The following is a 27,419-nucleotide window of genomic DNA, read 5'->3' on the forward strand; positions in this document are numbered from 1 at the left end:
AAATTTGATCCGTAAAAATTCAGCACGAAATACCCAAAACAAACTTTTCTTATCTTACTTAAACCAAAAAATTTTTTTTGTTATTATTATTATTTTTTTTTTGACAAGGGTCGAGGAGCAAAAATAAAACAATGCCACTAAACATGTAAAGGAAGAAAATAGCTTAAAATATTTAGCTTCTGGGAGCATTTGAAATTAGCTCCGAAAAGTCTGCAACACAAATGATTTGTACTAGCTTTCTGCGTACATGTCGAAAGCAACCAAAATGTCGAACAAAACAAAAGCATGCAACCAACCAACTGTTATTATGTCTAACGTAAGAGCCACATGTAAGTGTAGATGATATTAACAGGACGCATCCATTGTTATACAATTCTCGTAAAATTCTAAGGTACTTAGAAGTTATGTTGCTACTTAATATAGATAATAACATTTTGGATAATGAAGAATCGCCAAAGCTACGCAGCTATATAAACAGTTAGTCTATGCATTTTCGGAATATGCTTTGTTAAGGCTTGGTTTCCTCCAAAAGCGGAGCGCTAAAGAGCGGCCGGTATACTCACCGTTTCTAGTGGCAACGATGTTGGAAACTACGAACTGTTACGGCAGACGAGTTGCAAAAGTTAATTTTACATTTTTGCATTTTTTTTTTAGTTTTTTAAATTTTTTTTTTAATAAACTCACTAGAAAAAAATGTCTATTCAAAAATGTTGTTTATTTTATAAATAATTTGAAATATTTAACAAAATATTCACCGCTTTGACAATAGCGGTGGGAAAAACCGGTGATGAGCGAGTTTCTACCGTCATGACGGCAGGGTTGTTTTATTTATGCCCGGTCGCTATATTACGTTACGGTGAACTTCACCGTCTTCTTACTTTCCACTTTAATTACCGTTATGTAACGGCCGCTATATAGCGGTACCGCTTTCGAGGAAACCAAGCCTTCACTCTTGTAATTTCATGCCAAGTATGTTTATATTTTCATATGTATGTATATACGTATTAGGGTAGGGCAAAATAAAGTAGAATTAAATTTACTAACAGATATGTGCTTCTTACTGCATTTGAACTACCTCGGCTAAACAGAATGCAGCGTAAAAAGTAAGCTTTCAACTCGACAGCCTTTTAAAGCCCCAGCGGGTTAGGGGGCTTAGGCTGAAGACAGAGTGGGAGCGAGAAGCGTTGCTGTAATATAAAGATAGAAAGCTATGAAAATGATATCCTATTGAAAATTGTAAAGATTGTCAGAGTGCCAGAAACGTTTCAAGCATGCAAAAAAATATGTGGAAATAAAAAGCTTATAACAAGCACTCTGCCACCAACCTTGAAATATACCCGCGGCAGGTATGCCTGCCGTAAGAGGCGACTAAAATATCTAAGTTATTCAAGGGGTTGTGCAGCCCAACCCTTTCAAGGGGTTTTTCAGCGCAATTAATAGCTTTTCCAACCCAATTTGAGATCCTCACCTTCCAGTGGCGAACCCTGTTTCTTTAGCAGCCGAGGTCCTGGCGACCCCAAATTCGTCATGGAGTTAGGGGTGAGGACAATATGGCATACAACGTTCAATGTGGTCATTTTAAATTGTTCTCAACGCGGCCGCGCTTCTACGTCAATGGCATTTGTTACCGGAACGTACCGGATGTATATCAGACTAAGACCATCAATATCTATAACACTCTTCAAGCAACTCGAGGAGTATGTTTATAGCTACAAGACAACAACAACAACAACATCCTCTCAAACGAACTAACTGATAAAGATCTAGCTGCATGAAATGATGAATAAGGACCTCTAGCAATTACATATGTATGTAAGTATGTATGCAATTTCATAAGTGTGGCTTTTTTATACCTAGCTGAGCAGAGCTCAGAGAGTATATTAATTTTGTTCGCATAACGGTGCTTCGTAACGGCATAAACTAATCGAGATAGATATAGACTTCTATATATCAAAATGATTTGGGCGAAAAAAGAAATTCATTTAGCCATGTCCGTCCGTCCATCCGTCTGTCCGTAAACACGACAACTTGAGTAAATTTTGAGGTATCTTAATGAAAGTATGTATGGATATGTAAAAAAATGGCGTGTTCTAGAGAAACACTCCTTCTCAGACCACCAGAGCCAAAACCATAAAGCGCAAACCCCACTGGCGGTCCCATGACTTGGACTTACTTCGCAAATCCTGCTGGACACAGTATAACAAGGCAAAAAGCCTAAACAATGAGCCACAATGGCTATTATACAAAGACAATTTAAAGGCATACAAAAAAGCCCTAAGACAGGCAAAGAGAACCGCGTGGAGAAACTCCTACACAGGAGTAGAAAGCGTTAACGATACAGCAAGGCTGCGATGTTTGCTTTCAAAATCCCAAACAGCAATGAGCTTTTTGCGGAGGCATGATGGTACCTGGACCAGCTCAGAAGGGAGATTCTAGAGCTTCTCCTGGACACACATTTTCCTGGAAACCAGAACTACCCACCAGAGTTACCTGTAACAAATCTGGCCGTAAATATACCCATAACGGAGGAGAGGGTTAAGTGGGCAGTTAAAAGCTTTAAACCTTTCATTGCTGCCGGACCGGACGAGACCACTCCCGCACAACTTATTAACTCCTAGAAGATAACAGGCAGATGGCTATATCATATCTATTCTGCCTGTTTGGTTTTAAATTATATTCCGCATGCGTAGAGAAACGCTACGGTCATCTTCATTCCTAAGGCTGGTAAAGCCTCTTATTACAAGCCAAAGAACTACAGACCGATTAGTCTCCCGTCCTTTGTGCTAAAGGCCCTAAGTGATTTCATAACGGCCACTATTGATAGCAAGCTCATATCTGGCTATCAACATGCCTACATCAAGGGCAAATCCACCGAGACTGCGCTGCACAGCCTAGTCTCTACTATAGAAACATCCTTGATAGAAAATGATTTCTGTCTAGTGGCCTTCCTAGATATGGCAGGAGCCTTCAACTATATAAGTACAGACACCGTCAATAATGTCTTGACGGTTCTGGGCGTAACAACGTTCATCGTGGGACTAATCGATCAACTACACAGGGGAAGGAAAATACTTTCATCCATGGGGAAGTCTGATATAATACGCTATGTCACAAGAGGCACGCCTCAGGGCGGGGTTCTTGCCCCGCTCTTATGGAACCTAACGGTGGACTCGCTATTGCGATACACGCGTTGGGGTGGCGGCAAGGCTGTGGTATATTCGGACGACCTAGCTATTGCTTATAGGGGCAAATTCTCCCAAACATTGTGTGAACTGATGCAAGTAGCACTGCGGGAGGTTTCCTCGTGGGCCTCCATATGTGGACTCTGCGTCAACTCAGACAAGGTGGGACTTGTCCTATACACCAAACGATACAAAATACCACCGTTATCTCTACCGGAACTGAATGGTGTGTGCCTTAATCTGGTCGACAGGACTAATTCCTAGGCGTGGTTTTGGACAAAAGGTTGAACTGGAAAGATAATATTATCCAGCGCCAGAAAAAAGCGAATATCGCTTTATACACGTATAAAAGAGCCATAGGCAATAAATGGGGTCTTACCCCAACATTTGCAGATGTGTCTACACATCGATTATCCGACCCATACGGGGTAGTTGTATGGTGGACAGCCTTGGACAAGTCGTCAAACCGAAACTTACTAGAAAAAGTGCACAGATCTGGTATGATCTGCATAAGTGGTGCCCTGAGAACAACGCCAAGCGCTGCTCTTGAAATCATTATTGACATCCTACCTCTGGATCTTGCAGGACACCGCGCAGCTGCAACGTCAGCACTGCTGTTAAGAGAATCGTCCAGCTGGAGCACTAAGCCTACAGGTCACGGCAGCATACTGTGTAAGTACGATTTCCTTCCTCGAAGTACAGACCGGTGTGCGAACACAACAGTTGCACACAGCAACTTCATAGTGAAAATTCCTAGCAGGGAAGATTGGGTGAAGCCGAGCAGGTTCCTGGATACCACAGGCAGAATTTCCATATTTACCGACGGTTCTAAGCTGGACGGTAGAGCTGGAGGGGGGTCTTTTCAAAGTACCCAGATCTCCAACTTTCTTTCAGACTACCTGATCATTGCAGCGTCCTCCAAGCAGAAGTAGCAGCTATCATGGAAGCCGCGACTCAAATAGGCACACAGAATATGAGCAAGGAAATCTTTATTTTCAGGAATAACCAAGTGGCAATAAAATCCCTTGCTTCCTATTCATTCAACTACGAATTCACACTAAACTGTCGCCGATCTCTTGAGGAGATGGCACAACAGAACCGCGTACACCTCACATGGGTCCCGGGACACATGAACATAGAAACTGCGCTGCAAACGAACTTGCTAGGTAGGGTACGACCAGACAGATTCTTCCTGACAAAGAACGCCTAGGTATGCCTTTTGCCACTTGCAAGCTAATTCTAAAAGAGTATACCTACAGTCAAGCCAACGGAAGATGGCTACTAACCCCGGGATGTAGAATATTAAAGCAATCCTGGCCTAAATGGGATACTGAGAGGCCCCGTCACGTCTATACCCTAATCAGGAATAAAATCTCCTCACTTGTAGGAGTTCTTGCTGGGAACTGCCTCATCAGAAGGCATGCAGGAAGGCTAGGAGCACCCTTCCGACGATGCTGCAGAAGTTGTAAAGAAGACGAGGTAGAGGAAACGGTGATGCACGTCACCTGCAACTGCCCGGCGTTAAGTGGCCCCAGTCAACCCTGTCTGGGAGCTCCCTTCCTGAGTGATCTCCACCATGTGTGGGAGCATGATATAAGGGACTTGGTCGCTTTTATCAAGTCCTCGAAATTATTCGAAGAGGAGGGCTAATGGTGTCTTTCTGTGGTACCACAACGGGCCTACTGATACTGGCCTATGTGTACCCATGGGGCAGCCACTACTACCTAACTTAATGAAATTTGATATGTAAGTTCCTGGGCAATCATCTCAGATCTCTATTTAAAATGAACGACTTCGACCATAACCATGCCAATATCGAAAATTTCAAAAAGCCGAAAAAGTGCGATAATTCATTACCAAAGAGGGATAAAGCGATGAAACTTGGTAGGTGGGTTGACCTTATGACGCAGAATAGAAAATTAGTAAAATTTTGGAGAATAGGCGTGGCAACGCCCACTTTTAAAAGAAGGTAATTTAAAAGTTTTTCAAGCTGTGATTTGGCAGCTGAGTATGTAAGGTTCGGTTACACCCGAACTTAGCCTTCTTTACTTGTTTTTTTGAGACTTGCCGATTTCTTATAGGACGAAAGTTGTCGAAGCAAAAATAACATTAAAAAAATGTGTGTGTTTGTTTGCTGTGAACCAGACGTTGAAGCAAACGTTTAGCGAAAGAATTCTACCAAATCACTATGTTAATTGAGATCGATTGATAAAAAAGATCTGCTAAGAATTAGACATACTAGCTGATCTGATAGATATTTTTATAATTAATCTTCTGAGAGTTGAGATTCGAATATGAGTCGTCAGATTTTTAATCTTATAGGCGTTTAAATACTTTTTTGAGCAATAACATAAACAAATTTACGCAATATAGGCAATATTTTGAGTACAGTTCTGTGCAGCTAACATTTTTGAAACATCTAATATACTTCAGAACCCGATGGCAGAACCTGAGGGAAAAGAACTTCGCTAAGTCGCGCAGGGATCGTGATATTTAAAGCCAAACAAGCAAGTTCTAAGTTCTTGTGAAACCTAACATTACATACCCAGCTGTACACTTGAAATGCTGTTGTTGTTTGTTTTGTGTGCTTAATAGTGTTACAAGGCTGCGCAATAATACATATACATATGGTTCTATTCTGAACTAATTTTCGTTTAAACGAAGCCAAAAGGATACAGAGGCTAACACCAATGACCTAGAACGGGTAATAATGCAGTTTTCCTACAGATATGGGGATTTCCCTAATGTTTATTTTAAAATAAAGATATAACAGAACAATAAAGATACGATTGGTACAAAACTATTTTTCGCTAAGATTTAACTTATTACTTTTTGCCTACAACCCCTTTTTAAAGTCATTTATATAAAAGTGGGCGTGGTCCTTAACCAATCTCATCCATTTTTGCTAGAAATATTTCCTACTATAAGGAAAATGTGTGTACCCAATTTTGTTACGATATGTAAATTTTTCTTCGAGTTATGGCTCCCGAAACATTGAAAATTGCTTAGACAAAAAAGGGGCGGTGCCATACCCATTTTCAAAAATTTTAGTGTTTTCCAATTTAATGTTATAATTCAATTTAGAAAGTAAAATTATATTGGTACAAAGCTCTTTTTTGCAAAGATATAGCTTATTATTTACGTCTACGACCCTTTTTAAAGTCTTTTATATAAAAGTGGGCGTGGTCTTTAACCGATCTCGTCCGTTTTTTCTATAAATATTTCCTGCTGTAGGGAAAATTTTTGTACCCAATTTTATTACGATCAGTTAATTTTTCTTCGACTTATGGCTCCCGAAACATAAAGAATTGCTTAGTCATAAAAGGGGCGGTGCCACGCCCGTTTTTTTTTTTAATTTAGGTTTTTCCTATTTATTATTATAAATCCAGTTGGGAAATTAAATACCATTGATATAAAACTTTTTTTTGCAAAAATATAGCTTATTTTATTCGTCCACGAGCCCTTTGAAAATCTTTTATATAAAAGTGGGCGTGGTCCTTAACCGAATTTTTTAATTTTTCTTCAAAACATTCCCTATACTAAAGGCAACCTCTTTGGCGGATGTTGTTACGATAGGTTTAATGATTTTTGATTAATAATTTTGTAAAATTTACTTTATCACAAGTGGGCGGTGCCACGCCCATTTTAAAAATTGTTTCAGATTTTTGTCAAAAGTCTCAATATCAGTCCACACGTCAAATTTCAACATTCCAGGTGTATTATTTACTAAATAACCGGGTTTTTTTGTTTTCCAAAATGTCATATATATAAAAAGTGGGCGTAGTTATCATCCGATTTCGCTCTTTTTCAATACCAATCTATTCTGGGTCCAGATAAGTTCGTGTACAAATTTAGTGAAAGCATCTCAATATTTACTCAAGTTATCGTGTAACGGACGGACGGACATGGCTCAATCAAAATTTTTTTCGATACTGATGATTTTGATATATGGAAGTATATATCTATCTCGTTTCCTTTATACCTGTACAATCAACCGTTACCCAAACAAAGTTATAATATCCTGTGTACAAGTACGGCTGGGTTTAAAAACGACCGAGCTTAGAAACGAATTGAGATTAAAAAAAATAGTTACGAAATTTGGCTTGAAATTTTAAATTTTTTTCGTAGGTCAAAGGACTGCAATATCTATCACAAAAATATCCGCCAGTAGGCGCGCGTAATGGTTGTTGAAATAAAACGACACATTTTTCGTTTAGTTTTGATTCATTTTTATAAAATATTTTAAAAAAAATGTTTGCACTTTCTTCTTTGGAAAACATATTTAATCAACGTAATATTTTTATTTATAAAATTTAGAAAAATAGTATTCAATATTGCATCATTCTCTCTGGTTTTTAAAAGTACTTAAGGAAACAAAAGCATTACTTGTAAAAATTTAAAATAAATGATAACAATTTTTTCACTGACTTTATTCAGGCTTGTTTGCATTTGCCAAGTAAGTATAGTGGGGGAATTAAGATAACTCGTGTGAAATAAAGCACATGACAACCACCACAAAGGAAGAACATACGCATATACAACTTCAAATTTTGGTCACACACCTCTGCGCTTTCACATATACATACATACCATTAACAACATACAAGGATATAAATTAAGAGTTCAAAGTGATGTTGAGCAAATTTCAGAAATTTCATGAAGCTTAAAGCAAGCATATAAACCAGTGGTCGGCCGAAATTTAAATACAAGTGTGTTTGTACGAGCGAGAGCGCGAGTATCCCTTCAGGAAAGAAAAGTTGAAACTACAACAAGCAGATGGTGAATTTATTAAACATAGTTACATCAAAATTTTTGGAAAATTTGATTTTTGATTCAAAAATAGTTTGAAATATTCCCAAGTCCCTTTACTGGTCAAGTTGTCCTCGTTTCAAAGGGTAACCGATGCAAATAACGCAAATAAAATAGCTTAAAAAATCAGATATCAAAACTAATAAAGGCGCCGCAACCAGAGAAGTACAAAATATTTAAAAGATTTTTTTGACTATTTCATATTTCATATTTCATATCTTTATTAAGTCAAATGGTAACAACCTTACTGACTAGATTACAGGTTAACTTAGTACTATTTTAACAATTTTAAAGTAAGATTTACTGAGATAAGTAATAGGACTCAATGCGTGCCTTAAACAGAGACCTTGGCATGGCAAAGTCCAGGTCAAGGCTTCTGGATAGGCGATTAAATTCTACAAGACCTCTTATAAGAGGTGCGAAACTGAAGTAATTCGAACGCAGCACTTCAACGCGGAATGTACTGTGAAAGCGGAGAGCTCTGTTAGGGACATTGAAATTCAACTGCCCAAGTAGTTCTGAGCAGTCAATGGCACCGGATATTATGTCAAAAATAAACATTACGTTTTGAACAAGACGTCTAACTTCAAGTGGCAAGACATTGATAAGCATGCATCTTGCATTGTAGGGTGGCAGGGGATTAACAAATTGCAGAGGTTGAAGAGCAAATCGTATGAACTTGCGCTGAATTCTTTCAATTCTTAAAGAGTGTGAGGAGTATATGGGATTCCAGATGACTGATGCATACTCTAACTTGGAACGCACTAAGGCATTGTATAAGATTTTCCTGGTATATGGGTCCTTGAAATCCTTGGCATATCGTCGCAAGAAAGCTAAGTTGGTATAAGCCTTTGGTATGAGAAAGTTTACATGATTACAAAAAGTAAAAGATGAGTCAAAAATTACGCCAAGATCGCGAAACTCATTAATTGACGCAAGAGTTACATTTGAAATCGAGTACGCGAATGAAACCACATTCGTAGACTTAGTATACGTCATGTGGCAGCATTTACTAATATTGAGTCGCAGATTATTTTGACAGGCCCAATTATTTATAGCATTCAGATCTTCTTGCAGACGCAATGCATCAGAAGTACAGGCGATTCTCCTAAAGAGTTTTAAGTCGTCAGCATAAAGCAAATAATTCGAATTGTTTATGCATGAGCCAACATCATTAATAAACATTAAGAACAAAATAGGACCAAGGATGCTACCTTGTGGTACACCCGAAGTTGCTGAGAATTCATAAGACTTAGTTCTCTCGATTTCAACAAAAGATATTCTATTTTCCAAATAGGACTTCACCCACGACAGAAAGCTTGAGTGAAAGCCCATGTTTTCAAGTTTCCACAGAAATTTGTGCGAAACTGTGTCAAAAGCCTTGGAAAAATCCGTATATATGGTGTCAACTTGACATCCATCCTTAAACGCAGAGACACAAAACTGAGAGAAAACAGCCAGATTTGTAGTAGTCGAACGTCCCGCAATGAAACCATGCTGACATGGATCGACTATTTTATTTATAGCGAATGATACTTTGTTTTTAACTACCTTTTCAAAAAGTTTTGAACATGTTGACAGTTTGGATATTGGCCTATAATTCTTTACTTCATTTTTATTGCCTGACTTGAAGATAGGAGTGATAGACACCAGCTTCCAGCGATCAACAAAAACTCCAGACGATAGCGAAATATTGAAAATGTGGCACAGTGGCACACAAAGAGAAATACTACATTTCTTAAAAAAAAAAGAGGACAATCCATCAATATCATTTTTGATTGAGGTCTGTAAGGAGGATACACCCATGATAATATCGGTCTCAGACAAGGACAGAGACCCAAAGTCTAAAGGTTTGGGGCTATCAGTAAGATACCTGTTATCAAAGTTATCGGCCTCAACAACAAACGTAGATTTGAAAAAATCAGCAAAAAGATTTGCCGAATCGACCAAACTGTTGGAGCAAATGTCATTAAATTTGACACAGGTAGGTATATTAGAACAACCTTCCTTTGAACGAACATAGTTCCAAAAAGATTTAGGATTAACTTTCAACTCATCTTCAACTCTAGAAACGTATTTGTTGTACAAAAACTTATCAAGAACATTGAACTGCGTCATATAGGAAGTATACCGATCTTTAAAAACAGTATCGCTGGTATCCTTGTATAATTTAAAGTACTTATTTCTTTGATTTTTCAACTTTTTCAACCTAGTATTGTACCAGGGTAGTTTGTGAACTTTAACTGGTAGGAGAGAAAGATTCCTACTGAATATGTCAGCCATCTTTACCAGAAAAATGTCGAAACATTCAGTTGCATTTTTAGCAAAGAAAATAGATGTCCAGTCTATTTCAGATATGAGAGAGTTTAAGGATTCATAATTTGCATCCTTAAAGTTATAGGCGCGCTCATTATTATTTATATTGTTTTTCGGCACTAGGTCGAAGAATTCAATAGATAAATATAGGGCTACATGATGCATATCTGATTTATATATAGGAAACACACATTCAGTCAAGTGAGTTATGAGGTTCTCATCGACAAAAATTAGGTCCAAAATATTGTTTAACTGGTTCACGAAACTGTTAATCTGAATTAAATTGGCACTAAAAAGGGTGTCTAAAAAATTAATCTCATGGGGATGATGAACATTAGTAGGTGTTAAGATATCATCTTCTAGTAATTTCGACCAAACAACCTTGCTGAGATTAAAATCTCCCAGGACGCAAAAATTACTATCAACATTATATTCATATAGGTCAAATATATTATTAACATGAGCAAAGTAGAGCAAATCTGTGCTGCAAGGCGGAATGTAAGAAACGCAGATAAATAAATTACCAGAAGGCCCAGTAATACAGACACAAAGCTGGTCCAAGAGAGAGTCATCGTTAGAAAGCGGCACAAAAGAAGAGAGAAGAGAACGCCTTACAGCAATTAACACCCCACCGCCTCTGAGACGCCCTGTTTTAATAGGGTCTCTATCCTTTCGATAAGTTTGAAACAGACTATGATCAAAAAATTCTGAGTCAGAGAAGTCATTATTAAGCCAAGTCTCAACAATGACGTAGACATCATAGTCGCACCGTGAAGTGGCTAAAAATATATCTTTAGATTTCGCTAAGTTACTTTAAACCGTTCTATAATAATTTTATACAGGGAAGAGGTTAAACTTTTTCGACTTTTTTTTTTTTTTTTTTTTGCTCAGAAAAAAGTTAGTGCGGAATGAAATTGCTACAGCTTTAGTTATTATAATTGACCAAAAAAACTTACATTGATTTGAAATGTTATTACTCACCACAAATCCTAATAGATAGAAACCCAAACCGTAACATATTTGCAAAATAAGTTAGTTATGGAGATGCTGACTTACCAGTTGTTTTTGCCCATCAAAATATTTCTCACAGGGAATCTTTACATTTGCACGACAGCCGTGCGCAGTGTTTAATCGTTGCTGTCTCGACCATTGTAAATTTTACCAAGTAGCGCAACTAACAGCTGATCGGTGAAAATTCGCACATTCACACGCACAGTTCTCGACTCAGTTTCAAAAAAAACTTTAGATTATTTAACTCAAATTTTAAAGTGAGATAATCATTACGAATTTATGTATATACAATATATAAGGCGTTTTTGTTGTTATTAAAACAATAGTTTTATTTATATTAATACTTTTATCATTTTTTTTTTTTTTAACTTTGAAAAAACTCCGAACACCATTCCTTCATTATATGACATTCGACTGCCTAGTCCACTGCCTTCCACTCTATTCGCAACATAACCTCCATTTAAGCTGCCAAAATATATAGTAAACAATGGTCTCGACAACGACTGAATGATTGAGAATAAGAATATGTGTGAAGCAAGTCTGGCTCAATTGAGCTATGGCGCACTGACCCCTGACATAAACAAAGAGTCGTTCACATTCTTCTTCTTATTTTTGTTGATATACAATTAGCTCATAATGCAAGGTGTTTCTTATAAGGAATTATCTCTTTTATTTTCGTTGTCTAGCTTAAATATTTCTTTTTTATCTATAAAACGGGAGAAAACCTATTGTTTTCTGACATATTTATAGGAATTTTGCGTTTGAGTTTATTTAATATTTGGGGTCAATCTATACAACGCGACATCAGGGCGGACAAGTCCACAGCTGTTTCTATTATACCTGGAAAATATCTTTAAAGCCTTTTCTCCCCGGAATAAGATATGAAACCTCACCCTTGTGTACGCACTCGCGCCTTGTCGATTTAATTCCGCGTTGTATAAATTTTTTCAAAAATATTCAATAAATTAGTAGGAGAGTTCAAGATTTTGTGCAAATAATCTAGCATCATTGCATTGCAAACTTGTGTTGTATATTTTTTACAATGCACTAGCAAAATACATGGCAATACATTTGCGACGGCATGGCAAATATGCAACATCAAAACCGTCGTTTAATTATTCAACATTGAAGAGCAAATCAACAACTGTCAAAACTAAACAAAATACGCAAAGAAAAAATTGAAAACGAAAAAAGTTGTTCACGATTCGTAGCTTTTATTTGCAAAAGCAACGTTTTCAAAATCAAATATACACAATTTTTAACTCCCGTAATAATTTTTTTTTGTGTTCTATTGTACGTTTGTACATACTCTTATATCTCTCATCCACTCATCACATGCATAACTTTAATTAAAAAAAATTATCTTTAGAAAAAAAAATATATATGTTTGTGTAGATGCAGGAAAATTGAAATACAGGCACTATGAACATAAGTTACAACAGAGGATTTGCAGTATGTGCAGTAAATACTTTCCTATTTTTTAATTAAACTTTGTATGTTGAATCAAATAATTCTTTACTCACCTGTTGAATATCTGGGACCATTATTTATATCCGCAACGATACCGCCATATGATGATAGGTGATGGCTGGAACCTCCGGTGCCCGAGACAACGGCTATTTCGTCCAACTCATGGCCCGGCGAGGTACCAGCCGACACTAAACGCGTCGATGATGTCGCTGTATTACCTTGTGAATGTGTGCGACCGCGTAAAGAGAGTACCAGCCTTTTGGCTGTGGACATTCCCGTTGGGCGCAGATATTGGCACTGTAAAGAGAAATTAAAAACAAAATTTTGCTGGTTAATACGATATATACTTTTTTTTTTTTTTTTTTTTGATTTTTTTAAATCTGTCATCATTAGAAATCAAGTAACTTTTAAAATTTGGAAGTAAGAAGGTTGTTCTACTAACTTAGCAGTTACAGTTGCAAATTCCTGACTTTGTTTTTATTCCTACGCGAAATGCAGTAATACACTATCGAAAAGCAAAGGAAAGCTCATTCTGGCCAAACATATCGATCTTATTTGGAACAAAATTTTATACGGACATACTTTGTAATGCTGCTACCAGTAGCATCATATCGCACAACTAAATCAATAGGCAGCTAACATAAGAATCTTAAATTTCGAAGCTACGAGTATCTCCGGCCTTCCTATTTCAAAACCTACCGAGTTGGTTACTCGATTTATAAAACTCCACCAAACAATAAGCAAATACTTTGTAAAAATTTTAAATTTCATAGGCGCATTTGTGAGAGGTAGTCAGATTTTCGAGTTTTCTGAACATTGCGATTTTTTTGGGTTGATAGCTGTTTTGATAAAAGTGTGCGATATATTGACACAACTTACCGCCTTACTGCTTTACACCCCTATTATGAACTCTTACGATACACGATAAACGCTTGCAATCTGTTATACCGTATTATGAAATAAATTCTAGCGTATGAAACCCGATCGTTAGCGTTTATTTTGTTGTTGTTGTTGTAGCGATAAGGACACTCCACGAAGGCCTTGGGGAGTGTTATCGATGTTGATGGTCTTTTGCCGGATGCAGATCCGGTACGTTCCGGTACCAAGCCCGACCTTCTCGGAAACGATTTGTTATGACCACATGCGGTCTTCTTGGCCACACCGCCCTCCCGTAGGTGAGGCTGACAATTGGGTTTGAAGAAGCTATATATTGCGATGGCAACCTGGAAGGTTTGCGCTACACAACCCCATGAATCTGGTATTTAGTCGCCTCTTACGACAGGCATACCTACCGCGGGTATATTCTGACCACCGAATCCACTGGGGAACCGTTAGCGTTTATCGTTTATCGTGGTATTGCCATACGCTAACTATCGCATCAGCTGTTCAATTTTCTACGCTAGCTATCGTTGATAAATTTTAGCACGATACGTTGGGAGCGATTAAAAAAAGTAAATGTAAAATTATTACAAAATCCAAAAGAAACCAACTAAAGCCTCATTCCCAACAATCTGTCTCAACACCCTGGGCAAGAAACCTTAAAGTGGCACAAACCTTCAAAATATTTGGACATGTTTTTACGGGTGCGTAAACTGCCTTCTACTTCTGTTAAGGCATACTCTGAAATCTATTTTTTTTTTTATTAAACTTTTTTTTTACTTTTAGTATGTCAAGTACTTACAGTGTAGAGTTCATTTCAAGAAGACTGAAAGCATCTCTCAATTTTCTTCTTGCTATGGCCTCTATGCGAGTCTCGTCATTTGGTTCATTTGAGTTTATATAAAAGGCAACAAAGTTTGCAGAAAATATTTTATTATTACAGCTTTTAAAAACTGATGGCACTTTTACGTACAAGACAATTGAACTGTTAGTATTTACGTTTTGCTATCTGTTTTGTATAGATTCACAAACATTTTTAAACAAAAATCTGCTCTCATTCACAATGGTACATCTATCGGGCGTGTAGAAAAAACAATATGAAAGCTGATTTTTTACGATACGCTAGCAAGCGTTTATCGTCTATCGTATGAAAATTCATAATAGGGGTGTTAGTAATATATCAAACTAGCATACCCATATTCATTTAAAACTTCTACTCAATTGCTCACTTAATAATTGTGAACATTTCTACCGTGGCGAACCATACGGCCTTCACAAATAATTTATTATGATTTATACTTAAATACAAATATTTTCATTTCGTAAAAGTATCAGGACCAGGTGGAAAACGATTCGAATAAGCTTGTTGTGGCCTATTGGCGACAGTTAACCCAGATAACAAGCGACTGGCACGCCTTGTTCGACGGTCATAAGTGAGTAATTAAGTCTGGAGGGAAACGTTTCGCATTGATCGTCCTAATATTTTTATACTCAGCGTGCTTTGCACACAGAGTATATTAGCTTTGATTGGATAACGGTTGGTTTTACAGGTATAAAGGAATCGAAATAGATATAGACTTCCATATATCGAAATCACCAGTATCGAAAAAAATTTGATTGAGCCATGTCCGCCCGTCTGTCCCTTAACAAGATAACTTGAGTAAATATTGAGATATCTTCACCAACTTTGGGACACAAGCTTATCTGGACCCACAATAGATTGGTATTGAAAATGAGCGAAATCAGATGATAACCACGCCCACCTTTTATATATATATCATTTTGGAAAACACAAAAAACCTGACTATTTAGTAAATAGTACACCTATAATGTTGAAATTTCACGTGTGGACTGATATTGAGACTCTTGATAAAAATTTAAAAAATTTTTTTGAAATGGGCGTGGCACCGCCCACTTGTGATAAAGTTAATTTTAAAAATATTATTAATCATAAATCAAAAATCGTTAAACCTATCGTAACAAAATTCGGCAGAGAGGTTGCCTTTATTATAGGGATTGCTTTTATATAAAAGATTTTTAAAAGGGTCGTGGGCGAATAAAATAAGTTATATCTTTGCAAAAAAAAAAGCTTTATATCAATGGTATTTCATTTCCCAAGTGGAAATATAACAGTAAATAGGAAAACTTCAAATTAAAAAAAATGGGCGCGGCACCGCCCCTTTTATGACTGAGCAATTTTCTATGTTTCGGGAGCCATAACTCGAAGAAAAATTAGCATAGCGTAATGAAATTGTGTTCACATATTTTCCTTATAGCAGAAAGTATTTCTAGTAAAAATGGACTAGAATAATAAGCTATAACTTAGCAAAAAATAATTTTGAATCAACGATATTTCACTTATCAAGTTTTATTGTAAGAGGAAATGGGGAGACACTTCTTTTTTTAAACGGGCGGTACCACGTGTTATGTAGAATAGTAGTTTATAAAATTATATATTGCTATTGCTTTGTATGCTCTATAATTCGCTTGTTAGATCTTTTGAACTGTGCGACCTTTTTCACTTAATCGCGTTTTCGTAGTTTGGTGAAACAAAAAAGCAATAAATACTCTTCTTCACATTAGCCACTTTACTGCGTACGGTCTACGCTCCAGGCACGTAAAAGCATATAACCAACACAATATGACTGAGTGTATATCATTACGTCCTTCTACTGCTTCCAATGGATTTCATATACTCCTTTGCTTTTGCAAATATTTTCTTCCTTATTACCAAATATTTAATGTTTATTATTTTGCTTTCTTCAGCACCGATACTACATACCTCAAGAAAATAGCATCCCTATTCTTCCTGGTCATTTGTTACATAAGCAAGTACGTAGTACTTATAAAACATAAACATCAAGCATTGTAACAAATTACTTTGATTACATTTGCCTTTATACTCTATAAATATACGTATATGTGTTTATGGGTATGCTAGACCGTATGGAAAATTTCGAGGTACAATGCCTTATAGCAGTAAAGCTTTTTCCAAATAAAACGAAAAAACGATATAAGTTACAGCAAAAAATGTTATGGAGGCTTACGTCTGCCGCTGTCATGAGCAAATCCTACGACGTTACACTCATAAAGCGACTCATATCTATAAAGAGTCAAGACTTAACTCATGATGGGCATAATAAGTGGACACTGCATTCTGGCTTCGCATGCTTATAAGTTAGGCCTTGTCAGTAATAGCAGATGAGGGAGGTGATCCAGCTAAAAAAGGCGGCAGAAATGCCAGGTCTCGGGGCAGCAATTAAACTAGGTCCTAGAAAACTTCTAGTATTTGTCAACGGAATGGAGTTATTCTATAACATAAGTCCTGATGGCCGCCGTGATGTGGTAGTAGCGTACTCTGGCTATCACGTCGAGTATCCTGGGTTCAAATCCAAAATCCAAAAAGTAACATCAAAATTTAGAAAAAAAGTTCTTTCAATTAAAAAACAGTATTTCATTTCTAATCCGGTTCGCCTCTAGAAAGTGATTTGGCAAACGTGCCGAGTGTATTTCTGCCATGAAAAGCTTCTCAGTGAAAAGTCATCTGCTTTGCAAATGTCGTTCAGATTCGGCATTAAACATTTAGGCCGCATTCCTCCAATTTTTAGCGAAAATTAAAAGGAGCACGACGCAAATTGGAAGAGAAGCTCAGCCCTGATCTCCTCGGAGGTAAATCGCGCCAGGTATTTTGTTAGTTTTTTTAAGTCATGGTGCAATCCTGGGGTTTTTCCTTTTGGCCTTTAAACAAGTTCTTGTAGCACTATGGATATATACAGTCTATGCGAGGTCTTTATTGAGCTTTCACTGCATCCAAACCCGACCTACGTATGACGCCAGAATATGAAAACATATATTTTTATCTTAGCTGTCCTACAAGTATACTTCACATTTGGGTTGTACAGCTATTGTTTGATAAATCTTCACACGGCCTAATTTAAATGTTTGTTATATTTTAACAAATATTTTCTCATTTGTATGTCACTGATTGGCGAACTGATTTTTTTGTACCCCACGTGCCTGGTAGTTAATGTGTGAAATGGAAAAATCCTCAAAATTATATTATTAACACGTACTTCATAGGCCAGTAGATTTCAAACCACCGCTGCGCATGTAAATGTAATTTTTCTTTTGATGCTCCTAATTTGGCACTGCTTAAAAGGGAAAAAATCAATAATGAATCAGTTAAACGGCGTTGACCTTGAAATCATGATATATTTATATAAACACTACAGTACCCAGCAGAGATTTGATATGCCCGAGATATAGAAAAATAATTTGGCTGCCTCCGTAGTGTGATGGTATCGTTCCCCGCCTGCCATACCGAAGATCCTGGGTTCATGCCGGGCAACGCAACATCAAAAATTTTAGAAACAATTTTTTTCAATTAGACGAAAAGAACTCCGAGTGTATTTCTACCATGAAAACTTCTCAGTGTACTTCTGCCATGAAAGCATTTCAGATGTTATTCGGAGTTGAAGGAAAAATTAAGAAGGAGCAAAGCGCAAATTTGAAGAGAAACTCGGCATTAAAACTCTTCAGAACTTATCATGCCTTGCTTTAACTTATTTCGAAATGAAGGCGTATAATGGGTGATAACATTAAACTTGATCGATTTGGTAGTGGGTACAAGAAACATCAGAAGACTCAACAGAAATAAATATACAGCCTTAACAAAAACAAACGGCTCCCTCAATCCGTGTTCTGGAAAGTATAGTTACATTTACCGATCCAAAATTTGTTAAGTATTCCGAATTCAGAACACGACTGTAGGTTTCAAATTGAGCCACAAATGCAGTCCATTAAGTTTACCTGCTGAGTAATATAAACTTGGTTTTCCAAAAAGTGACAACTTCCTTTAATAAAAGTAATTTAGCGTAATCATTTCTACGGAAAGGCCTCAAATTTTGAAGCATTTTTGAAAATGACAATTTGGTTACTGGTAAGTAGAGTATGCATATCAAAAGGTCGAAATAATTTGTTTTCCTTATTTCCGTTCTTAATTTATTTCGAAAATGTGAAATGAGTATCAACCGAATGATAAACGGGCATACATACCTAATTTTCCAAATATGTGTGTAGCGCATCACAGAATTTGGCTTGTGGTGGTTATTTGTAGGCAACGCGGAATGCGATAAGCGAATGACAATTAGTTTTTTTTTTTATACTCAGTTGAGCAGAGCTCACAGAATATATTAACTTTGATTGGATAACGGTTGGTTGTACAGGTATAAAGGAATCGAGATAGATATAGACTTCCATATATCAAAATCATCAGGATCGAAAAAAACTTTGATTGAGCCATATCCGTCCGTCCGTCCGTCCGCCCATTAGCACGATAACTTGAGTAAATTTTGACGTATCTTGACGAAATTTGGTTTGTAGATTCCTGGGCACTCATCTCAGATCGCTATTAAAAATGAACGATATCGGACTATAACCACGCTCACTTTTTCGATATCGAAAATTTCGAAAAATCGAAAAAGTGCGATAATACATTACCAAAGAAAGCGATGAAACTTGGTAGGTAAGTTGAATTTATGACGCGGAATAGAAAATTAGTAAAATTTTCGACAATGGGCGTGGCACCGCCCACTTTTAAAAGAAGGTAATTTAGAAGTTTTGCAAGATGTAATTTGGCATTCGTTGAAGATATCATGATGAAATTTGGCAGGAACATTACTCCTATTATTATATGTATGCTTAATAAAAATTGGAGAACGACCACACCCACTTTTAAAAAAAATTATTTTTTTTTAAATCAAATTTAAAAAAGAAGTTAATAACATAACAGTATATAAGTAAATCATGTCAACATTCAACTCCAGTAATGATATGGTGCAACAAAATACAAAAATAAAAGAAAATTTGAAAATGGGCGTGGCTCCACACTTTTTCATTAGTTTTTTCTACAAATACTTTTAATGCCATAAGTCGAACAAAAATTTACCAATCTTGTGAAATTTGGTAGGGGCTTAGATTCTAGGACGATAACTGTTTTCAGTGAAAAAGGGCGAAATCGGTTGAAGCCACGCACAGTTTTTAAAGACAGTCGACCATCTGTCCTTCCGCTCGGCCGTTAACACGATAACTTGAGCAAAAAACCAAATATATCTTTACTAAACTCAGTTCACGTAATTATCTGAACTCACTTTGTATTGGTATAAAGAATGGCCAAAATCCGACTATGACCACGCCCACTTTTTCGACATCGAAAATTACGAAAAATGCAAAAATTGCTATAACTCTACAACAACTACGAAAAAAGGGATAAAACATGGTAATTGGTTTGGTTTATTGACGCAAAATATAACTTTAGAAAAAAACTTTGTAAAATGGATGTGACACCTACCATATTAATTAGAAGAAAATGAAAAAGTTCTGCAGGACGAAATCAAAAGTCCTTGGAATCTTGGCAGGAATACTGTTCGTGGCATTACATATATAAATAAATTAGCGGTGCCCGATAGATGATGGTATGGGTCCCCTCGTCCACATTTTGTTCGATATCTCGAAAACTCCTTCACATATACAACTACCACCACTCCCTTTTAAAACCCTCATTAATACCTTTAATTTGATAACCACATCGTACAAACACATTACATAGTCACCCTTGGTCCACCTTTATAACGATATACTGAAAAGGTGTCTACCTATAGAACTAAGGCTCACTCCCTTTTAAAATACTCATTAGCACCTTTCATTTGATACCCATATCGTACAAACAAATTCTAGAGTCATCCCTGGTCCACCTTTATGGCAATATCTCGAAAAGGCGTCCACCTATAGAACTAAGGCCCACTCCCTTTTAAAATACTCATTAACACCTTTCATTCGATACCCATATCGTACAAACTAATTCTAGAGTCACCCCTGGTTCACCTTTATGGCGTTATCCCTAAATGGCTTCCACCTATAGAACTATGGCCCTCTTAAAATACTCTTTAATACCTTCCATTTGATACACATGTCATACAACCACATTCCAGGGTTACCCTAGGTTCATTTCCTACATGGTGATTTTCCCTTACTTTGTCTCCATAGCTCTCAACTGAGTATGTAATGTTCGGTTACATCCGAACTTAGCCTTCCTTACTTGTTTTTTTTTTTTTTGGTTTTTTTTTTTTTTTTTTTTTTTTTGGAAATGCTATTGATATAGCGAAATTGCGTTGCGCGAAGAATTAGAAGCATACTTTATGGCGCTTGACATCGTATGCTGTCAAAGATGCCGACATTAGATAATGTTAAGATGTGTGTGTGTGTGTGCTTGTAGTTTCTACATTTGTTTGTGCTTTGTGGCATTTGTGGTTTTTTTGAGACGCTTGGAGTGCTCATCTAACTAAAACACATATTTGCATGTGCATGGGCATACTCACATGCATTAGCTTTGACAGCTGGGCCGAGACATTTGCAAATTTCTTTTGACACACTTTCTTTTTGATTACGGTTCCTTTTTAATGTTGATACCTCTTATAATTTCCTTCCATTTATCTTTCTTCCGTAGTGAAGGTATGTGTTTAATTTATTTTCGTTCTTTAATAACTGAATGTATACATATGTATATATATCTAACCTATTTAATGGTAACTTACTTCAAATTCGAGAAAAAGCTAAGGTTGGATGTATATGGATCAGAGGTAACCAGAAGAGCTTCGCATAGCGTTCACTATCTATTGAAAAGTAGCTAATCAGTACCCACCTTTAGTTCAAGCATTGAACATCTCATTCGTAAATTCTATGCTCAATTTTGCTTTGACTATTTTCATTGTATACTCATTGAACTACAATCAAATTTTTATTTGTATTCGAAGCTCTCCTGGCTCTGTTACCTCTGATATATGTAGATCTACAGAAAAGTAGTTAATTTGAAATGCTGTGAAATAAAGATTCGTGTCCGGTAAATTTGCGAAGAGTAACATTCAATATAATAAGCAGCAATCTCGTAAAATGTCTTTTAGTTTTGATTATTCACATTAATGTTCACATCCATAATGATATTTATATTGATATTCATATTCATATTCATATTCATGTTCATATTCTTGTTTGTTCATATTCATATTCATAATCATATCATCAATCATATTAATATCCATATTCTTGTTAATTTTCATATTCATATTTATATACACATCCATATTCATATTCATATTCATATTTATTATTACTTTCGTGTTCATTCACATACTCATCTTCATTTTTGTCACCTTAACTAACACCATTTTCTTCTTCGTCTCTTTCACCATCATCAAATGGCAGGGGAAATGCCGCTACATGATATTCACCTAATAGTTTTGCAAATGACCTGGCCACAGTCCAAGGTACAAGAACCATGCAGCAATCGATTCCTTCTTAACTCTTGCATCCGCATTGAATATCTTAAATCGCTACTACAAAAGGGGGCAATTTACACGACGCTATGTCTTGAAGTTTGTATTTCACAGTTCCAAATTTCATCACTGACGACCCGAATAAGCCGGTAGAGAAAAAAGAAATAAAAACCACTAATGAAGTAATTACGATATATGCTCAACGTGAGTTCCCGTCAGTGTGTGACTGAACCCCACGGTGTTAGACACGTATCAAATTGCATGATCAGTGGCCCAACTATTGGCCCCATATTACCTTCTTTAACACTTCTTAGCCGAATCATTGGTACAAACTTAGCTTGTAATCGGACGTTTAAATTACAAGTTCTTACCTAGGTATGAAATGGAGCGTATTAAGCCCCGCAATTTTAAGGACAATGGCATCCCTTTGTGAGGCATCTCCACCTTGAATTTTATTCTATGCACAAGTATTTCGCTGTAAGATGTTCTGATCCTAGGGCTCATCATATACATGATACTATTCCACAATTTTGATACAAGTACTAGGGAATGTGAACATCCCGTTCTGAGCACCAGCAAATTCCTCCATCATAATTTATGGCTGTGATTACAACCTAGACAACATATCTGATAGAAATGCTCAATCATTGTAGCATCTGCTACTACTACAGTAAATTGCTGACATTTACACAAGATTAAAATGTACATTCTTTGTGAAAAACTGCGTCGATGTATCAGGGATATATACTAATTTATCACATGTACTAGTCACATTCGCTCTAGTATCAGGTGATTGGTCGTCATGCCCTAACGAAATTTCAAAAAAAAAAAGTGAAGGGAAAAATAATTATCCACAACGATAGACCATTTATGCCACTTTAATTCAACCTGTTTTATCAATTTTTCTCTCCCTATTTTTCTACTGCTTTAGTTATTCACCCAAGGCAGTATCCTTTAATTCTCAACATTCACAATTTTGAAATTTGGTGAAAATTTCTTTTGACCTTCTGCCGAAGAATCTTTGAAATATTTATGCAGAGACCAGGATGATAACGAGGCAATTTGTTTATGTGGATGGACTAAAAGTAAACTTTTTGCCAACTTTCCATCGAAGAAGACTGCATTATTCCGAATAGCCTTATTTATTTTCTGATTCGAAGGCTGAAGCGACCGCATTACTCCGAAGAGAATACTTTATTGCCAACTCCAGCGAAGACTAGACTACATAGCTTCATTAAGTATGATTTAATGGCAACTTCGCCAAAAGTGAACTCGTCGTATTAAGGAAAAACCAAAGACATACATTTGTATATGAAATGAAGCTACAAACTCCGCGATTCATCCAAATCCTCAAGGTAGGAGTTAGAACCTGAATACAATCATTATTTGTTACATTGCATCGGATTACGACTGGGCTGTCCTACTCCATGCTGGACAGTTTTTGAAGACCGTGATAGGGTCCCGCAGGTGGTACACCGCGTCCACTCTGCCCTCTTTTGAGTAAACGTCACTCCAGGATTGATTAGCCTTTTATTTCGTCACTAATACGATGATGTCAATTTGTTACGGTTAGTGTGTACAGTTAGTTTAGAATATTAAAATCTTAAATGATCAACATAAACTAATTTAATTAACAGTATAAACCTGTGGTATTATGATCGCCTTTTACGATCGGTATACCTCAACGGGTAAATTATTGGCCTCTAGTCCGCGGGCGGACTAATGCGGTAAGGAGGAAGAAGAGATAGAACTATAAAGTCTTCTTGTAATACCAAACTATAAAAGACAACGTCCAAGCTGGTTGATAATCAAAAGCGCCACAGAGGTAGCTAAAGATGAGTTTACTTTGGATTGGCAATTTGTACAACTTGCGCTGTTGATGTTGTTGTAGCGATAAGGATACTCCTCGAAGGCTTTGGGGAGTGCTATCGATGTCGATGTTTCCCACCCCAAAATAGATCCGGTACGCTCCGTACTAGTCACATCTGTTCAAATAAGCGTAATTATCTGAAATATTATTTTATATGCTAACCAATACATGCAAACGTAAACCGTTTTCCATTTGTATAAAAAGCACTTTCATGTGCACAAATTGAAAACAAATTTTACACGTTCATGCACACTTACAAACATATTTGGCTGTATATGTATGTCTGCATATATACTTGTCAATTTTCAAAGATGCACAGTGCTCGATCAAGACTCGCTTTCTGCTTAGAACTAATAATTCTCCGAGTAAATTATGTATCTGCAAACAGTTTTTTCTTCTTCGAAAATTGAAAAAACAGAGTACAATGTTTTATTATAAAAAAAATTTTATTATCTATGACCAATATTTTTTTAATTGGAGCTAATTTATATCGGAATCAATGAAAAACTTGTAATTAATTTTTTTTTTTTTGTGTTTTTTTTTTTTTTTTTTGATAAACATTTTTTTATTTCTTTTTTTTTTAGTCTGAGCAAATTTTTAAACATGTTCTATTTAAAATAACTATAAACATTATTTATTAATATTTCTCTTTATAAAAAATTATAATAAATGTAAGGCGCGGTAACCGCCGAAGAGATTAGAGGCCGACCATCTCTTTTTATAGTATTTCATAATTCATAAGTTTGATATTTGTAATTTGAATTTTTTTCGAACTCTGATATAAAATTTAAGAATTCAAAGCAAAATTTATAAAAAATCAGCAAAAATTGATACAAGTTTTCTATAAATCTTCCTTTTGGAAATGTGGAAAAGGCTCTTAAATCTAAAGTTTTTAATTTTTACTAAACAAAATTATTAATATGCACGCAGTTATCAAAGTTTTCCATTTTTTATTTTTTTTTTTTTTTGAAATCCAATAAAAATTTTAAGATTTGAGCAAAAATGTTTTAAAAAAATTTTATATATATAAAAAAGTTTATATTGAAAAAATTATTGTTCTTTTAAAACGTCTGAGCAAGGTTTTCTATAAGCCTGTTTTTCCGTAATCTTTCATATTGTAACGTATTTAGTGAAACTCCGCTTATTTTACACCTTCTTCTAACGTTCGTATCCCTAAACTGTTGAATAAATAACTCTAATATTCAATAATGCAAAATGGCCTTTATTAAAGTACTTTACAATAACACTAATACTTCACAACCAATAGCTTGCTTAAATCAAACTGATTGCTGCTTACTCAGCTTTCGCTCCTTTTATACTCTCTGCTGTGTCGTTCGCATACTTCTATGCTTTTCTTCTGCTAGAATTTACCAGCTAAAAACTACAGATACACGTTTATAGCTTCTCGCATATCCATCTGCGCGTGTATATGTGAGTGATACTTGCACCGACGATTGCATACTCTTGTGAGTAACTCAGATATATGCATGTGTTTCTGCCTATCTCTCCGCACATAATGATTGATTTGTTTATGTAGATATATACAAGTGACTGCCTAGTATCGGCTTAGAGATGATAGTATGCCTTAGTGTTGCTAGTATTCGCCACAATATTTAATAAATTGGGTATCCTCAATCAGATGTTTGATTTTCGAGAAATGCGATACTAATTTCAAAATTTATAAATGTTTAAAAAGAAAATGTTTTAAGTTCGGGCAAACCTGTATATACAATTTAAGGAAAGCAACTATCACCACTTTCTTATTAAAATATTCACTAAGCAATTTTTTTACTAAACAAACATTTTGAGCTATCTGATACGCAGATTGGATAAAACAATCACAAAGTTTCTAAACTTTTCTGCAAATTATATTTCTTCTAAATCTTATACGATTTTTTAAAAATCAAAAAACAAGTTTATATTTAAAAAAATGTTTATATTATATATCGTATTGTATATTGTTTTTTAAAAAAGTCTTTTCGTTTTTAAAAGCATAAGGAAATTTTCGGTAAACCTGTTTTTCCAATGTTTATTTTTATACACGAAGATGGATATTTTTCGAAATCCGGAATAATTCTATGGATTTGAGCATTTTTTGTTTGTTTTTTTTTTTTTGTTTTTTTTTTTTTTTTTTTTGATAAACAATTTATTTTATATACGAAAAAAATTTTTTGAACATATGTATTTAATTAGCTTTATACAATGGTTTCTTTAATTGATATTAGAGAAAAATTGTAAGTTTACAAACGGCGATGGTTACGAGGACATGTTTCTGAATTTCACTTCTTCGTCAGCTAGCTTTCGTTGAAATAAAAAGTCAACTCTTAGAGACCAATTGTACAGCGAACAACGGGACATTCATATGGCTTAGCAGCTAAAGGCTTACACTGATATGAATGTTGGAGATTCGAGTTCAACGCTCAGCTCCCGAAAAGCTAGCTGACGAAGAAGTGAAATTCAGAAACATGTCCTAGTAACCATCGCCGTTTGTAAACTTACAATTTTTCTCTAATATCAATTACAAAAATTTTTGAAGTGAAAAAAAAAATTTCATAAAAAACATCAGGGAAATATTATATGAAAAAATAAAATGCGAATATCAAACTTTTCTATGCTTTTATATTCCACAAAACTGATATATAAAATCAGACTTTTAGTTTAAACAGAAACTGGAAAAAAAAAATTTTAAAAAAGTAATTTTTCCTTAGTGAATAAGTTTTAATTTAAACACCCTTCAAGTGGCTAATTCTTTGTTGTTTCCTTTTTTTGGAAAAAATCTCACAAAAAATATTTTTGTTTTTTAATAAACACACAACGGGTTAAATTTTTTCATTATACGAAAAAACTGTACTCGGTTTATTTTTTAGTATTAGCAGAAATTTAAAAAAAAAAATTAAGAAAAAAAAATTTTTCTCCTGATTGGATAATTAGTACATTAAACTATTTTCAATCTGTTATTTTAATTGGAAAAAAATCACACAAAGAAATGATTTTTTTTTTTTTAACATATAATGAATAACATTTTTTGTTTGTTAGAAGATAAACCTCACATTGTAGATTCGAAGTTCGAAAAAATGAAGAAGTATTTAATAAATATATATTTAAATGGACACAAGTTTTGTCTAAATTCTTTTTTTTTTTTTATGAACTGTGTTTTTTTATGAAGAATTATCTTTGATCGATTTGTGCAAAATTTTGAAATATAACTACAATGTTTCTAAAAGATAAAAACAGTTTTTTTCTTAATGAATAACTTTTGCTTAACAGAAAGTTTACAACGGTATTCCACTGTTTTTTTTTTTTTTTTTTTTTTTTGGAAATTCGGAAACGAAGACTGAGCTATTGTTTGACCAAAAAAAATTTGTCCATGAAAATTTGATTTGTCAAGGAAAATTCATTTTTAATATTACTCAACTTTAGCAATTGGGTTTTCAGCCACGAGCGAACTAAAATCGCCCACTGTGCAATGATTGCGTGCAGCTGCATAAAGCGCCATATTATTTATGCAATTCGCATGCGAATTTCAATTCTGCTTTCTAAGTTTTTTTTGTT

General features: G+C 35.4%; 1 protein-coding gene across 24 annotated transcripts in view; it reads right to left on the reverse strand.

The window, feature by feature from the left end:
- Positions 1-27,419, reverse strand: part of LOC137244961 (cyclic nucleotide-gated channel alpha-3) — a 978,574-nt gene that overhangs the window by 613,889 nt on the left and 337,266 nt on the right. For 22 of the 24 annotated variants that reach the window (XM_067774813.1, XM_067774812.1, XM_067774808.1 and 19 more), the window contains one exon: positions 12,842-13,085. In XM_067774813.1, coding sequence (XP_067630914.1) covers positions 12,842-13,061 — 220 coding nt within the window. In that variant the 5' untranslated portion in view covers positions 13,062-13,085. Of the gene's footprint in view, positions 1-12,841; positions 13,086-27,419 lie in introns of those variants that run through there. The other 2 variants (XM_067774789.1, XM_067774790.1) reach the window with 1 other exon arrangement.

This window comes from Eurosta solidaginis, chromosome 3 (assembly GCF_040869045.1).
Source record: "Eurosta solidaginis isolate ZX-2024a chromosome 3, ASM4086904v1, whole genome shotgun sequence".
NCBI lineage: Eukaryota > Metazoa > Arthropoda > Insecta > Diptera > Tephritidae > Eurosta > Eurosta solidaginis.